This window comes from Vigna umbellata, chromosome 3 (genome assembly GCF_029865625.1).
Source record: "Vigna umbellata cultivar VRB3 chromosome 3, Vumbellata_1.0, whole genome shotgun sequence".
Classification (NCBI taxonomy): domain Eukaryota; kingdom Viridiplantae; phylum Streptophyta; class Magnoliopsida; order Fabales; family Fabaceae; genus Vigna; species Vigna umbellata.
Genome location: NC_142167.1, coordinates 40462518 through 40479752, shown reverse-complemented (window position 1 = coordinate 40479752; position 17235 = coordinate 40462518). Strand labels below are relative to the sequence as shown.

At 31.2% G+C, this 17235-nt stretch overlaps 1 protein-coding gene and 2 long non-coding RNA genes across 4 annotated transcripts; 1 reads left to right on the top strand and 2 right to left on the bottom strand.

Annotated features, from left to right (window-relative positions):
• Nucleotides 1-330: 330 nt before the first annotated feature.
• On the bottom strand, nucleotides 331-2242 carry LOC124848822 (uncharacterized). 2 transcript variants are annotated; one of them, XM_047326630.2, is made up of 6 exons: nucleotides 2117-2242; nucleotides 1750-1833; nucleotides 1034-1117; nucleotides 875-958; nucleotides 719-802; nucleotides 331-532 (listed from the first exon to the last, which is right to left on the bottom strand). In XM_047326630.2, the coding sequence occupies exons 1-6, from the start codon at nucleotides 2203-2205 to the stop codon at nucleotides 463-465; spliced, it is 495 nt and encodes a 164-aa protein (XP_047182586.1). In that variant the 5' UTR covers nucleotides 2206-2242; the 3' UTR covers nucleotides 331-462. The 2 variants fall into 2 exon arrangements, with proteins under 2 accessions (XP_047182586.1, XP_047182587.1); XM_047326631.2 differs by lacking the exon at nucleotides 875-958.
• Nucleotides 2243-3660: 1418 nt separating this feature from the next.
• Nucleotides 3661-5675, top strand: LOC148202488 (uncharacterized). Its single transcript, XR_015784870.1, has 3 exons — nucleotides 3661-3843; nucleotides 3954-4044; nucleotides 5517-5675. It is a non-coding gene; the product is annotated as an uncharacterized LOC148202488 (long non-coding RNA).
• A 1390-nt stretch (nucleotides 5676-7065) lies between these two features.
• On the bottom strand, nucleotides 7066-11655 carry LOC148202487 (uncharacterized). Its single transcript, XR_015785185.1, has 3 exons — nucleotides 11234-11655; nucleotides 10984-11148; nucleotides 7066-7367 (listed from the first exon to the last, which is right to left on the bottom strand). It is a non-coding gene; the product is annotated as an uncharacterized LOC148202487 (long non-coding RNA).
• Nucleotides 11656-17235: the final 5580 nt, after the last annotated feature.

Below are 17235 nucleotides of genomic sequence, written 5' to 3'. Positions count from 1 at the left end.
CTCATTACTCTTTTTACCATTTAAATAAGTCCAATGGTTTATCTATGTGAAAGTTATTGGAAATAATATTGGATCTTATATTTTATTATTTGATGACCTGTGTTAAAATATAATCTAAAATTTATTTCTACAATAAATAATGAATAATTTTGGAATCAGATATCAGTCTTTACAAAATATACTATGATGCAAAAAAAAAAATCCTTAGTACAAAGTTAAGCATCAAGAGAAATTTTATTACAATCCAGCTCCACATCAATTTCCAGAATAATTTTTCATTAAGAGAAATTAAAATAATCCATCTCACATTACACTATAAGTGAACGAAAAGATAAAGAAAAAAAATTGGTCAAAAATACCTATAATGGTGTTAAAATTAACACTTATTTTTACTTGTAGAATTCAATAATAAGCAATGCTATATTATTGTACAATACTGTAACATTGTATTATTCTCTTGAATTAAAGCTCATCGTGAAGATTTATATCATTGTTTGTGACCATGTTTAAGAGATTTGAAGAAGATGGAGTCCTGAAAAATCCATGAAAAACTCGTTAGTATTTTTATTCTCTTTTAATTTCTTATAATATTTGCTAAATTTACTCCTCACGTGAAAGTTATTCTCATGCAAAATATATCACCTACAACAATTATGCTTGTACAAATAGAAAGAGAGAGACGAAAAATAAATAAATAAATAAATAAATAGCAACATACTTTTGCAATTGAACATTAGAATTGCTTGAAACGCTCTTTTCAGTTTGAGTTGGCGGTGTAGATGGAGATGTAGGAGATGGAGTCCTAGAAAAGAGAAACAATAATTTGTTTGATGTCATTGATACAAAATTGATATTTAAGTTATTAACAACTTACTTTTGCACTTGTATATTAGAGTTGCTTAAAACGCTTTTTTCAGTTTGAGTTGGTGGTGGGGATGGAGATGGAGGAGATGGTGTCCTTTAGAGAGAAATAGTTAGTAATTTATTTTATATCATTCATACATAATTAATATTTGAGTTATTAGTAACGTACTTTTGCAGTTGGTTATTAGATTTGCTTGAAACACTCTTTCCAATTTGAGTTGGTGGTGGAGATGGAGATGGAGGAGATGAAGTCCTATGAAAAAAGAGACAATTATTTATTTTATATCATCGATAAATAATTGATATTTTGAGTTACATATTTTTTAACATTAATATTAATATTTCATGACATATTTTTCTAAGTTTGAGTTAAAGTGAAAATGAAAATAGAGATTTAAAACAAGAGTCGATAATTTGTTTTTTATCATTAATATATAATTGATATTTGCCTTACTATATAACATACTTTTTTTTATTATTGAAATGTAATGAATATTTTAGTTATTGACGACATACTTCAATCAAATAAAGTTGCTTAACATGCATTCTTTTGATATTAAGTTGGTGATGGAAATAAAAAATTGTAAAAATCATTTTAAACCCTATTAAAGTATTCGATAATTTTGACACTCTTCTTTTCTCTTCTAATTAATTATCTTTCGTTTGTTTTTCTCTCTCTTTCATCCTCTTCCTTTCCATTCATTCTATCACACCAAACTCAATTAATCTTTATTAAATACATTTAAAAAACTATACATTCAATAAATTATATATATTTATTTGAAGTCTAAGTATTCTTTTATAGTTGATACTTTTGAAACTAAGACTAAAATAAAAACAATAATAGTTATACACGAAGTCATTAAGTTATAAGTAAGAACATACGTTTCAATTATTATATCGGAATTTTGTATTTCGTTCTGAGTTTCGGTATCCGGTGGAGGCGGAGCTTCAGAATCACTCTGTGCACTGTATAAAAAAATATTGTAAATACAATAATTCAATAAAAATATAAAATATGATCATAAGACTGTTTTAAACATAAATAAAATCCTAATAACAATAAAATGTATCTTCAAACTCTAACATCTCTTAACCCCATCAACAAAATCCTTCAACTATTTATTTATATTTGAATGAGTTGAGGTAACCCAATTGCTGATAAAAAAACATTTATACTTTAAACAAATTTAGGGTTTTTTTTGAAGGAAGTGATATATAAAAAGTAAAAACACATGAGTAACAGTATTACCTTATGACAGAAATGGGAGAAAGATGATGCAGCAACATTAAGGAAAGAAGGAATAGAACAAACATGTTGACACCCTCTTGGAAAGCCATCTCAGAAAAATGTTGTGAAGTTGTTGTTTGAGTCTGATTCTTTTGGAGAACTGTGATTGTGAAGAAAAAATGAACTGATATTTATAGAGATGAAAGAATGCAAGTGGTATTGGTTGGCAAAAGTCTGAGTGATTTGTCTCAGCCTTTTGTCCTTTTTCATATGATTCTAATTGGAAAATAAGTGAGTTTATATTATGATCATAACAACTTCCATCACCCATTTTGTCTTATACGACCAACAAAAGTTTCAATACTATTTATTTGACTGAAAAATTTGTCCAATTTGACTCATCTATTTAAACATACTTTTCTCAGCCAAATTGATGTAACAAGAAATTTTGAAGGGAAATTTTATTTATGAGAACACGGAGTTTCAAGCTGAAAAACATTATGTACCTTAGTTAAATAGACAGTGTTGCAAAACATTCTTCTTTTTATTTATTTTTATTCCATAGTTTTAATGAGTCAAGTTCCATTCTCTTCTCATGTTTGAATTTATATCAACGTGTTGAATTATTTACCAAAGAATGACGATCATTGACTGTAAAGACATGTAATGTGAATACATTCTTTTTATTGAGCTGTTTGAGAAGTTCTTCTCATATTTAGGTGTACAAGAAATTCAACTTTTAATTTGATACAAACTAGTCATATCTTGTGATATATTGTTCAGACTTTATATATATAATGTCAGTTTTTAACTACCACTTAAAAGAAAGCCATCAATATATCCATATAAAATTATCACTAACCACCATCAATATGAAATCTTTTTGAACAATAATTTTATAAGTTTTTTTATTAAAAAATAATGAAAATTTCTTATAAGTAGATTTATGAAAAACAAAAACAAATGTGGTGATTGAAATATTACTTAAAATAATTTAATTTAATTTATTGAATATATTAACCATAAATAAGAAAATTGAATATGAAATAATGAACAAAAATTTATAAAAATATTATTTTAACATTTTAGTGATATATATATATGATTTGTTAACTTCCGTAGTTTCTTAATGTATACCAAAATTTAGTTGACAAAAATACCCTCATATATATTATGGATTATAAGTGTTAAAGTTAAAGATATTTGAATATTTTCTTATTTTTTGATATTTTATTTTAAATTAAAAATAAAAATTATCAAAATATTCTTGTATTTGAAGTATGTCTTTATTAATATATAATGTGAGATCCCGGAAAATTTTAAAACGTAATTAGATGTCAAATCAGTAATTATGATACTGCTGATTCACCTAGTAGCTTCCATCAATGAGCCGCGACACACGTCCAGTGCATTAATTGCGCACTAAGCTCTGCATGCACACACGACACTTGTCACGTTGGAAGCTTCCAATTCAGAGTTTGGTATGCAGGTGTCAGCGAGGGAGACGTTCGTTCAAACGAACGTGAGTTAAGCAAAAAGAGTTTTCGAAAAACCCTCCACTCACCTGTATCACTCATCTCCTTCCTCTGAATCAGATTTTCCAATTTCTCTGATCTCTCTCTAGAACCAGTAACCTTCTCTCTTCGATAACTCATCTTCTTCTTCTCCGATTCACTTTCCAGAACCGTAGGAGTGTTCGTCCAGTTGAGACCTTTCATTTGGACCGAACAGAACTTGGATCGGAACTGGTAAGTTTTTCTGTCTTAAGCTTCGTCCTTTTCTGGTCTCATGCGAACCCTAGTTGGTTGCATGAATGGGTTCTAGGTCTGAGTTTTGGTTGATTGTTTTGGTGTCTTAGTTTTACGTGGGAACTGTGGAACGAAACTTGAGAGTAGAAGTGGTTAGAGGAAACCCTAGAATCGTGCTTTTGGAAGATCACTGCTATCCAGGTAAGGGAAGCTTACATATATTTAAATTTATACGTGTATGATTGTATGAAAGCATGATTGGGTTGTCTGTATGAAATCTTTGTATGCGTGATTTTCTGATCTGCATGAACGAGCCCTGTTGTGCTGTTATGAATGTACTGATATGATTTTCTGGATTGTTGAGCTGCATGCATGGTTGAATCGTATGGATGAATACTATAATGTATGAATTGTTAAGATGTTGATTATTGAATATGAAGTAATCTGGAAGTGAGAGTGTAAAGTTCATAAATCTGAGATTCATTTGAAGTATAAAGTTTAGGTTAAAATGTTGAAATCTGAAAAATTGGCTAAGGTTGATAATTCTGCACTTAAATCCTACTTTTGTTAACTAACGCTCGTCACTGTACGGTCTTATACCGTTCGGTTTTCCTTATGATACTTTAAAATGGAATTCTTTCATTTGGAAAGAATTCTGCTCGAGAACGAGCGTCCCCCTTTGAGTAAATAAGCGTTCGGCCTTATGTCGAGCGTTCGTTGTTGATAGCGTTCGGCCTTCTGTCGAGCGTCAGTCTTTAATAGCGTTCGACCTCATGTCGAGCGTCAGTCTTTAATAGCGTTCGACCTCATGTCGAGCGTCAGTCTTTAATAGCGTTCGACCTCATGTCGAGCGTCAGTCTTTAATAGCGTTCGACCTCATGTCGAGCGTCAGTCTTTAATAGCGTTCGACCTCATGTCGAGCGTCAGTCTTTAATAGCGTTCGACCTCACGTCGAGCGTCAGTCTTTAATAGCGTTCGACCTCATGTCGAGCGTCAGTCTTTAATAGCGTTCGACCTCATGTCGAGCGTCCGTTTTAAATAGCGTTCGTCCTGATCTCAAATAGCGTTCGTCCATACAGTGAATTAACGTTCGTCTTTTTATGGAAGTGTAACAAAGAATGAAAATGTGATATTGAGAGAATTATAAAATGAACGAACCATATATGGGGTGAAATTATGAGATTGATATTTGAACGAGCGTTCCAAGGAGGAACGACTCTGATTGGTTATTGAATTTAGTAAAGTATGACTGTGGATAAGTTTAGACTCGCTGTCCATCCTGATGTTCCGTGATACGCCTCTTCAAGTAGAAGGGGGTACTCATGTGTGGGAACGGCAGGAGGTCCTTAGTCCATAAGTTAACATGGGCGACGTAAGAACGGACTTACCTCGAGTGGCAGCTGTTTGGTGTTATCCCAGTTACTACATCACTCGGGTGCAAGGACACTTGAAACTACACAGATTCATACAGTCCGGACGGTCTGTCTAGAATATTTATATTTATGTTTTGATTGAAGTTATATGCGTATGTACTGATTGTGTGATGATTTGAATATAAATGTTGAAGTATGAATTTAAAATACGTAAGCTTACCCTTGTGTTTTCCTTGTGTTGTCCTGGTCTCTGTACGTTCGTCTTGTCTTTGCAATGATCATCCATGTGGATGTGAGCAGATGGTGGAGCGTCCCTTGAAACACTGCTGGAAGAAGAAAATTTGGAGGACGCGACGCTGGTGGATGTTGAAGTGAAAGCCGAGCCCTAGAGCGCTCGCCAGTATAGTATAGTTTATTACGTGTTTTATGTAGACGTTCGGTTGTAATCCTGTAAAACCGTTCGTCCTTAAACTCTTTATATTATGGCGTTCGTCATTTCTGTATGCTTTATGAACGTTCGACATCTTAGTGCTCGTTCGGTTTTTGTAAGACTGCACTGTTTATTATCTTAATGTAATTAATCTTGATTATGGTAATTACTATATTTTGGGATGTTACATATAAAGATATTTTTATCAATTAAATTTTGATATACTTTAAGAGGTTACATAAATTAATCAACTTTATTTATTTATTTATTTATATATATAAAAAGGCTGGACAGAACTTTGAAGTTAGAAATTAGAATACAAAACAAGTAGAAACGAAAATCTGCTTAAGCAATATCTAGCACAAATATTGAGCATCTCAAAACCAATGCTCAATGTAAGCTCGAACCAAGCATTCTGAGACTATGAAAGAAGACGAAAGCAAATAAAAGGTGAAAGAAAAGTACCACAATCAGACATAAAAAAAATACCATTGCATCAATGGATTTAGATAATTTATTATAAAAGTGTTATCGCGTCATTTATTATGATGTAAAGATTTAGAATAATTTATTATAATGGATAGAATTAGAATTTTCATAGAATATTTTGTATTTGTTGTAAAAATATATTGTGTTAGGGTTTAAATTATAACTTTTTTATAAATATATGTATTTGATTTTAGTTTTTTAACGAGAGAGTTTACGTTGATGATAAATAATTTCACCTTTTATTTCACTACTTTTTAATATTTGTTTACTTCAACATTTTCAATTAGATATAATATTAAATAATTTATTTACATATTACAACAACTTCGTATACATAATTAGAATAGAATAAAATACAAAAGTCCCATCTACTAGAACAAAAGACAAATAAAGAACCCAAGTAATTAGTTTGTTTTAACATTAACAAATTCAATCTCCACCAACAAAAGAGGAAGTTGTATATACAATCATAAAAATATTTTGAGATATCAAAATTTTTATATAGATGTATATAACTTTTTTTAGAGATATCAAATATATTAAAACACTACAAAAAAAAAAAGGCATTACCGAAGGCCGAAATCCCTCGGAAACAGCCAAAAGCCGTCGGAAAAGGACATTTACCGACGGCTTACCGACGGCCAATTGGCCGTCGGAAAATCCTTTGTTGATAACAATTACCGACGGCTTTTGGCCTTTGGTAATTACCGAGGGCCAAAAGCCTTCGGTAATTACCGAGGGCCAAAAGCCTTCGGTAATTACCGAAGGGCAAAAGCCTTCGGTAAAAATAAGGCAGGATTAAAGGATAAAGAATCAATGAACTACATTTAAAATCTCTACCAAATTGTAATGCAACTGGTAATGAGATGAACTCTATAATTTCCTTTCAAGTTAAATCATATTCCGGAACATATATCTTGAAGAAGGTAATAATGAATGTAATCTTTTGTCATTCAACAAAGAATAAAGTATGATTCTTATATTCCAATACATATATCTCCAGAAGAAAAAAGGCTACAAATTATAAAATCTAACTGTAAATAGAAAGCTCTTATGAATCGTCATTTACATTGTTGGCAATCTTCAAAAGAAACATTATTAAGATAATTCATTTGCATGATGACACATATAGCCACAACTAACATAAAAAACCATGTCTCTGGGTAGATCAACTGATTTTTCCCTTCAAAAGTTAACTTCAAAGAAGTCCCGAGGGCCTTAACACTCATCACCTGTAAAATTATAGCAATCCAACGTAGATCAGCCTCAGTATTATTGTAGTGAAAAGCAAACATTTTTCAGTAAGTATTATTATAAAAATAATTATGCAAGTAAAAAATATATAAAAACCGTATGGAAGCTGAAAGTCTATTTATGAAATTCATTACTAGAACATAGTAGTGAATAGTAAAGACCAGATTACTTTGAACATGAAATCATATTCCTCGGATTGTATACTATGAAGTGTAGATCAATCATCAAACATAAGATTTAACAGGAGAGAAAACATTTAATTTACTTACAGAGAGGGAACCCATCAATGAACAAATGCCAGTATAAACTAGCACATTTGTATGCCCACATTTTGGTGCAAAATGGAAGACCAGAATGAATACCAACAGAAGATGGAAGGGACCGATGATGCGCAAAGAAAAGGGAATCAAACGAAGGAGGAGATATATTGACTCCAATTCAGCAATTAAGATCATACTCCCATTTAGCAAACAGATAAGTGCAGTGCAAAAATCATTTACTTCAATGTTATATCAATTTTTCATGCCTATTTAAACCATTTCTCATGCTTTTGCACATTCTTTTTATATCAATAATACTTATGCTTGCTTAACATAACACTTACTTTATCCTTTTCATTATATGTTAACTTGATTCCATACAATTAACTTAGCTTAGATATTATACGTGATCAACATAACATACCTATCTTTGCTTTGACCGAAAGTTATACTTAGTAATTCATACCAACTTAAATACCATAGAAAGTAATGAGCCACATATCAAACTCTTAAGTATGTGAAATAATCACACCCTAGACAATCAAGATTCAATCATTAACCATAAACTACCAACAAGATGTTGTAACATGATATAATTCCATTCAAATACATACATATATATATATATATATATACATATATATATATACATATATATATACATACATATATATATATATATATATACATATATATATATACATATATATATACATATATATATATATACATATATATATATATAAAGCAATCTTTTCAGTAATTATACATTCACACCAAGCAAATGAAATTTTATTAACTTCCATAGAACTTAGTCAATCAAATGTAAAATGAGTTACAGTGAAACAATTTACTATGTTAACAATCAAATTCCAGATTTCATCAAAAGAACTCAATTAATTCACCCTTACACTGCATTTTAACAAAACACACAATTATTTCCCCTAAAGAATTCAATTATTTCCCCAAAAGTAATTAATATTATACATTCAAAAAAGTGATTTAGCCAGTAAGCCAACTAATGTACAATCTTTGAATTCAAATTCACCAGTACTCTATATGCTTTAAACACTTGTTCTATTAACAATCCTAATAAACATAGAGCATAAAAGGTCTAATTACTTTAACTTCCTAACCAACAAATAAGTAAAAGTAAATAATTAGCATGCATGGGTTTTACTGTTACAGAGTTAAGCGTAAAAAAAAGATAGTTATAACAGAATCACAACATTAAGACACATAAACAACCTTGCGAGTTAGTAATTAAAGGAAGACTTAGCAAAATTGAACGGCATTGCAAAAGATAGCACTATATTTGGGTAAGAGAACCTTTTTCATTTCAGCAAAGGATTTTCATTAATGGAAAATGATTGAGATCATTTGATTCAACAAAATGTTTTATGTTTTCATTTTCTTTCCTATTGTCAAAATTTGTACAGGAAACAATGTAAACAGATAACAGATAAATGTTGCTTCCACTTTCATATCCCAACTTTTGGAAAGAATAAACAAAATGAAAACAAGGTGTTACTTTGTAATTGAAATTGAAAGCACTAAACAAAAATAAGAAACATTTTTCACAAACCAAAGCAATAGAGAGAAGAGAGAAATTAACACTTAAGTAACTTATAAAAGAATCCATCTTTGCAGTGGAAATCAGAACATATAAACAAATTAACAACCCAAACAAACAAAATGAGTTGTCTTATTATAATAAGTCCTTTATAATTTAAACAATAGACAACTCAATCATAATGAAAACCATTGGCCACTTTGAGGACAATAAATCTAATTTGACCATGCAGGTACTAAGATTTTGTTAATTGTCCAGGTATATACATGGGGCAAGGGATACTGTGGTGCTTTAGGCTATGGCGATGAGATTGAGAAGACAACTCCAGAGATGTTGACTAGTCTTAAGATATCCATAGTGTAAAAGGGCTTATGTTTATTTATTACTTGTAGGTCTGTGCAAGGAAGAGGAAAACATTTGTGCTAGTTGATTCTGGTTCAGTCTATGGCTTTGGCTCCATGGGATTTGGCAGCCTCGGATTCCTGGATAGAAGGGTATTAGATAAAGTATTGGAACCTCGAATCTTAGATATATACCTTGAAATCTCATCATGTTTATGAAATTAGCACTGGCTTGTACCACACTGTTGTGTTCACTAGCAGGACAAAGATATTTGGCTTTGGAGATAATGAAAGAGCACAACTTGGTCACGACACATTAAGAAGTTGCCTTGAGCCAACTCAAATTTTAAATAGAGACACATCTGAAGATGTAGAAAGCATGTGAGGTTCCTAATGCAATCACCTTTTTTTATGTGTGGTTCTGATACATCAGATACCTGACTTCTCTAGTGTCATATCATCACTACTGTTATTTACTATTCTATGTTGTATTATGTTATAGTTTTTTAAAATAATAATAATAAATGACACAACATTGTAATCATTTTAAGAGAGAAATAACAAAGAATATGATAACTTTAAAGCTAAAAGGTATATAAGCATGGATGCTTAAAGCTGCATAGAAGACAAGCCACGTGATTATTTTTTAGTAAATCATAAATCTGCACCCAAAAATTAGATTTTCATAATATGGCTCATATCATATCATGCTAAAAAGTTTCTCAATAATTAAAATGATTACACCATATCTCTTTCACGAAGTAGGCAACTAAGACAGATGATGTTATCATGCTATCAAAAGACTATTTTTTTCATTTCACTCAAAAAGTAAAGTAAATTCTCTTGGTAACATTTATATGCAAATTACTGATGCTTGGCTCCAAGACTAACAAATTGATCAGGCATGAGCAACTCTAGCATATTGAAACTTCAATTATTTAAAAACTCAATAAACATGAAAAAAGTATTAAAAGATAACAAAGCTCTCGTTGAAGTTATTTTAGTGTGATGTTGTCTTCATTATTTACTAGTAATGTCAGCAATTCTACAATTACTCATTACACAAATCACAGAGTAATCACCAAACAAAGACAAATGCATCCAAAACCCTTCTCCCAAATTCATCCAAAACCCTTCTCCCAAATATTTCAATGTATTCTATAATGTTTTATTTATAAATAAATCCATCACTTCAGTATCCATAACCCTATTTTTATACCCTATAAACTAATCACATATATACAGGAAGAACCTAAACCAGTAAACACAGAATGAAGGTGTAATTACAACTACCACTGGAACACCAAATGATATCACTTGAAATCTCAAAACCCAAACCAATACCAATTCCAAACACAAAAATGCATCAAAATAAACAATAGTCTTACAATTTTAGAATGTACCATTTTAAAAATCTCACCTTTAGGAATCAAAGCACTTTCTTTAACCTTCACGGGAGAAGCATTAGTGCTACCACGTGCTCGACCTCCTCAGCAGCGGGTTTCACGCACGAACTTTTTTTCAAACGACTGACTTTGAGACCTATTAAGGCTCTCGCCAGTGCAAGGCGGGTTTGGGAGTTTTCCTGAGGTTTGAGACATGAATCACAAATTTCACTCAGTTTATTCCAGAGATGGGGAAAAAAGACGGAGAAGGATGGGAACACTTACCACTGGCCGAGAATGATGGCGGAATGGACGACCATCCACAACGGTAGCAGGACTCCGATAGGTCACACGCACTGAACGAAGAAGCACTCTCACTAGCCGACCCTCTGTGAAGGAAGAGATGTGCACACTAGGGTTGCGGAGAAGAAGGGTTCTAAACACTTCTAAAGGTTTCTAAGTGCTCTGGCTTATGTCACTCGAAGAGGGAGAATCACCCTCCAAAATGTTTAATTTGATTTCCTTGAACGGCTGAGTAAATCCTTCGACCATATCATTGCTTTTACCGGCGGCCCAAATCCTTCGGAATATCCTTCGGTAAAATAACAGTACCGGTGGAACAATGTCCTTCGGTAAATATCCGCCGGAAATTTCAGGATATGTTGTAGTGAAATTATTAAAAAATATTTTAAATTATATGTAGAAAAAATTCCTCTCAGCCATCACAATGATTTGTCACTGATTGTATTATGAATTAGTATTTTGGTTGGTTTTTCTAATATCAAAATAATGTATACTATGGTAACTCCGGTTGACTTTCGAGTATGTAATTATTTGTCTGGTTGAATAATTTGATGCAGTTTGATATGTATATTTACACACAAATTTCTCAGTCAAATGATGTAAAATTATATTAAAATGTGCAATTTGTTGTGAGAACACAGATTTTGCAGCTGAAAGACAAATAAATATCTTAGTTAATAATAGACCAACTAGTTTTTCTCGTGTTTGAGTTTATATCAACTAGTTTTCTCGGAATATTTACGAAAGAATATGAAAGTAGTTGACTATGAAATTGTTCATATATCGTAATCCTCTCACTACATCATCGCCAGCGACTCTTGTTCTGTCTTGTATATAGCCAAGTAATGTGAACGCATTGGTTTTATATCATAGCATTTTGTTCGTTATTACTAGTTTGGAAGATGGAATATCTACATCAATCATTGTCTTATATTTTGGTGTGATACCACTTTTTCCTAAATAAAAACTCTTACAAAAGAAAAATAAAAATTCTTACAAAGCAAAATGATAGGAATTAGCTTAAACATGAAGGCATGACCTTTATATTTTAATTTATATACCTTTTTTTCTCATTTATTAATCACATATATTAAATATGTCAAAATGAATTCTAATATATGAAACAATTTGGTTTATTATAAGTTTGAACCGGATTAGATTGAAAAAATTATTATTTTTTAAATGTGAGTCAAATTGAATCCAACTCACTTAACATAAAGATTAAACAAGTTTGAATTCAAGTCAGGTTGAAGGTGAGTTGACCCATGCTAGAGCGGTGCAGCAGAATGGTTAACGTCTTCAACAAATCAAAATGAGGGTGAATTGGTTTCTTATCGTAAATTGTTCTTATCACCGCAACCTGCAGTTAAGAATTTCGAAAATACACCTTTTTGTATGTTTCATATTTTAGAATGAGATTCTCAGTCTAATTTATAGAAATCTCAAGGATACCTCAAAAAATATGTTAGACAACTAATTAACGTGTGATAATCAATTATCCAATTATGGTAATTGATTATGAATTTAACGAATGCACAACGGTAAAAAAAAACTTACTTAAAAATTATCATAATTACTCGTGATAATCAATTATGACAAGTCATAATTGATTATTGATAATCAATTATCAAAATCAAAGGTAAATCACATTCTATACATAAATTTATTAAATTATAAAAACTTTAATATAAAAACAAGTCTTCATTTTTATGTTAACAATCTCTCCCTCTTTGATGATGATAAAAAATATTTTAATTTAAAAGCTTTTTGTAACCTGTATTGATATGTAACTCATACATAACTTAAAAAGAGGGATTAGTAAACAAGAGATAAATATAATAAAGTCTTTAAACATATTTCTTCCCTTTTTTATCATTATTAAAAAGTGTTATGTATGATTAAAAAATTTCTCCTCCTAAATTTAAGAACTCCCCCTTGATATAAGTAAAAAAGAAAGACAAATTCTTTATATGTATCAAGTAATTCACTTTCACTATATACGCTTGCTTTTTCTTGAAGAACTTCTTTTGGCCTCTTTCTTCACCATCTTTGGGTTTGGACAATCTGCCTTCATATGCCCCTTTTCCCCGCAATCATAACAACGATAATTTGGCAAAGATTCCTTGATTTCCTTCTTTTTACCTTTAAATTTTCCCCTTGGACTTCATGAACTTTTTAAATTTCTTAACAAAGAGACTCATATCTTCTTCAGAGTCTTCTTCTTCATTAAGATCATTGTTTTTACTAATCTTAGATTTGAATGCGAGCGTCTTTTTCTTTCCTTTCTCTCCATCCTCATTCAGTCTTTCGAGATCTAGTTCGTGTTCTCTCAATTTACCAAATAATGCAGCCATTGACATGATATCAAGATTTTGTGACTCGCTGATTGCAATCACCTTTGGTTTCCAAGTCTTGTCCAAAGATTTAAGGATTTTTATATTTAATTCATCATTATCAAAGGACTTACCTAACCCAATGAGATGATTCATTATGTGAGTGAAGTGTTTCTGGACATCTATAATTGTTTCTCTTTGTTTCATTCGGAACATCTCATACTCTTGGACTAAAGTATTTCTTCTAGCTCTTCTAACATCATCAATTCCTTCATGGGTGACTCTTAGCATCTTCCACATTTCTTGAGCAGTCTTACAAGTAGAGATCCTATAAAATTCATCAACAGTTAAAGTAGATGATATTATGTTACGAGCCCTTACATCCTGTTTTGATCTTCTTCTATCATCAACATTTCATTGTTTTCGTGGCTTGGATTCCTACAAATTGTTAATAAATACATTAGGAACAAAAAGACCATTTCTGAGAGTTTCTCAAATCTCACTATCAATAGATTCCATGAAGATTTGCATTCTTACTTTCTAAAAAGCATAGTTTTCTCCAATAAATAAATGGAGGTCTATTGATAGAGGCACCCTCAGCAAATGTTTGATGTTGCCCCGTCATTTTGAATTACTATCAAAGCAAGCTCTGATACCGATTATTAGAGTGGTGCAACGGAATGGTTAACGCGTTCAACAAACCAAGAGATAGTTCAATGCATGTGAGTTTCTCCTTTAAGTTGATTGACCAAGGGAATGTCCTATGTGTTGATGCCTTATGTGTCATAGTGGAAGTAAAAACAAGAGAAAAAATAATTGGATAAGTTAAAAATGGAAATAGACGAAATAAGGTGTCTTAAATATATATTAAATGAGTATAATATCAATAGAAAGAGCTTGGGTTTGCTTATCTATGTGACTGAAGTGCCTGAGATTGAACCTTTAAAGCAAAACTTTCATATTTTATTTTTGGGTTGCGTTTTTTTTATTTTTGCATAAGAATTATCTTTGGGCCAGATTTTGAAAGCCCATCACCTTAGGAAAGGTAGACAAGATCAGAGGATTCATTCCTCCTCTTCTCTTCTTTTTCGCGTTTTCTTCTCTTCCTTCTTTGTAGTTTTTTTTTTTAAAAAACCCTACGTTAAGGGAAGAGGGGAATCCAAGGCAGTTGGATTTGACGGACAAAAAGAAATTAAGAGAGCAAAGAGCAGTTACAGGGATTAAGGGAGAAAGGGAATCCGAGGTTTGGGAATTAATTTCTAGGGTTTGAGGATTTATTTGGGGGTGACGAAGAGATCCTATAAAAGGGAGGACGAGATTGGCTAGGGAATCACAACAAAAGCAAGTGCTTTAGAATCTAATGTGACCGAGAGAGTAAGGGCGTGAGTTGAGCGTGGGAGAGCGAAGTGAGCTTGACGAACCAGTGAAGGAAACGAATTCGGTGAGGAAGGAACGACTAAGGTATGGGGAGCTATCTTGGCTTGAATAAGTTGTTTGATATGTAACAATGTATGGTTCTTTTGCTTTTCAATTGTTCTTCGTTTAAAGCCATATGAAATTAAGTTAGGTGTAGTGTTCTGTTAAAAGGTATATAAATTGGGTATTTTTGGTTGGTTAAGTTTTTTTCTGGTTGGTATTTATAATTATAATAATGCAGAGGTTGTATGATGTTCAATATTTGATTGTATAAGTTGATGGGTTCATGGTATGGTTAGTACGATGAATTGATATTCTTTTAAAAATTATAAAACTGAGAATAGACTTTTGATACCTATACTATATGTGTGAACTTAAATGGTTTTATGATTCAAGACCGCAAGGGGCCTATTAATAATTAAGGGGATAATATTATTATTATGTTAAAAATGAGTGGGATAGGAGGTTATTCCAAATTGGAATTTTTTTAGTAATTAGTAAGTGGCCTGGAAATTTTATCATGGGAGTATATTGATTGTGGTGTATGTTGGTACTGTATGGAATCGAGTTTTAAATTCTGAATAAGGATGAAAAGACTGCAGAATGATATTTTGTGCTCTCAATATAACGAATTGGTGTTTGTGACTTTGAAATTGTACCGAGTTATCTGGTGAATAGTTCTGCATATTTTAAATGATTGTATACTATGAAAGGTTATTGTAGATGAAGGGGTGGAGTTTAAATTAAATTAAGTAGTATAAAATGATAGATGGTGTTTGAACTTTGCTCGTTGATGTAATTTTGTAAAGATTGGAAACGTAATGCATTAGTATAATTTTCACTCTAGATAGTATAATAATTGTTGTATTGTTAAGAATAAAGGTTTAAATTTTGAAATGAGCTAAATGCTAAGGATATGTATATATCAGTTTTAATTAAAATTAGTTGTATTGTTTTGGAAATTAAATTAGGAATTGTAATCAGAACAAATTAGAGTTTTTAGGTGGGTATAAAAATCTCTAGATTTATTAATAATTCTTAAGCATAAAATTGTATGTTAAAGGTACTGGAATGTTATTAAAGGGAATGAGTATTAACGCTGGGATTTTGCTTTAAAAGAAGAGAAGTTAACGTAATTGTTTAGTGTAGCTATAATCATATTATAGGAAATAATTTAGTGTAAATGTTATAGTGCAGGTTACTAAATGTAATATCATGTTACTGCGTTTAGGGGATTTCTTTTTTAGTGTGTTGGAATTATTTAACTATTGGTCTGGTTAAACATAGGAACTTGATATGTGTACTGTAATTTGTTATTGCTTGAGTTTAGTTGTAAATTCTGGAACTGGGAAAAACTGGAACGTAGGCTATTATGAGTGTTAATTCAAGGATGTAATATGAATCTAACATTGGAAAGTGTTGACTGGAATTCCGAATTTTTTTTTGTGAACCAGCCTGTCATTGTTATGCATATTTAAAGGTAAAAAGTTCATGAACGTTGTATGTTCTAATAGTATCAAGGAATTGGTTTTTATACAATAAAAGTTAATGGAAAAGACTTGGCTATGAATCTTGTTTCTTTGAAGTTATTTTTTTTTATGATGTGTTTGCTGATTTGATTAGTTGTGGTTGTCGAATAAAGTTTGTACTCACATAAAGTTATGGATTGGTTATATGTATATTTCTTTATTATTATGATCTTTTCAAATTGTATGTACATAGTCAACTAAAGGGTTTTCATAAAAGAAATTTCGTTGTTTTAAATGAATGGTTGTCAACAATATGAAGATTAATCATATTCTCTTCATTAACGTCAATTTGTTTTTTTCCTAAAGAGTGACATACCAATGATCAGAGGTTGGATCTTTGTCATAAAAAATCTGAGATGTTTGTTGTTCCATGATAAAGGAATTTCAATTATGTGGAGTTACAGAGTCCAAATCATAATTTTTTACAAAACAACACGAGAACGACTCTCACATCATCAAACAAGAACAAATAATTAATGAAAAAAAATCAAAATGACAAAATCATCAAACACTCAACACATAGAAACATCTAAGAAGAAATTTTATTAACGAGAAATAGAGATTACACGAGAATATATCGAACAATGCGTGAGCAAGAACACAACGCACAAGAACTTCAATCTACTCTACTGAAAGCGTGATAAAACCCTAGAACTCGTGTTCGCTCTATCTACTCTAAAACTAAAATGTAAACTGAAAAAATCTC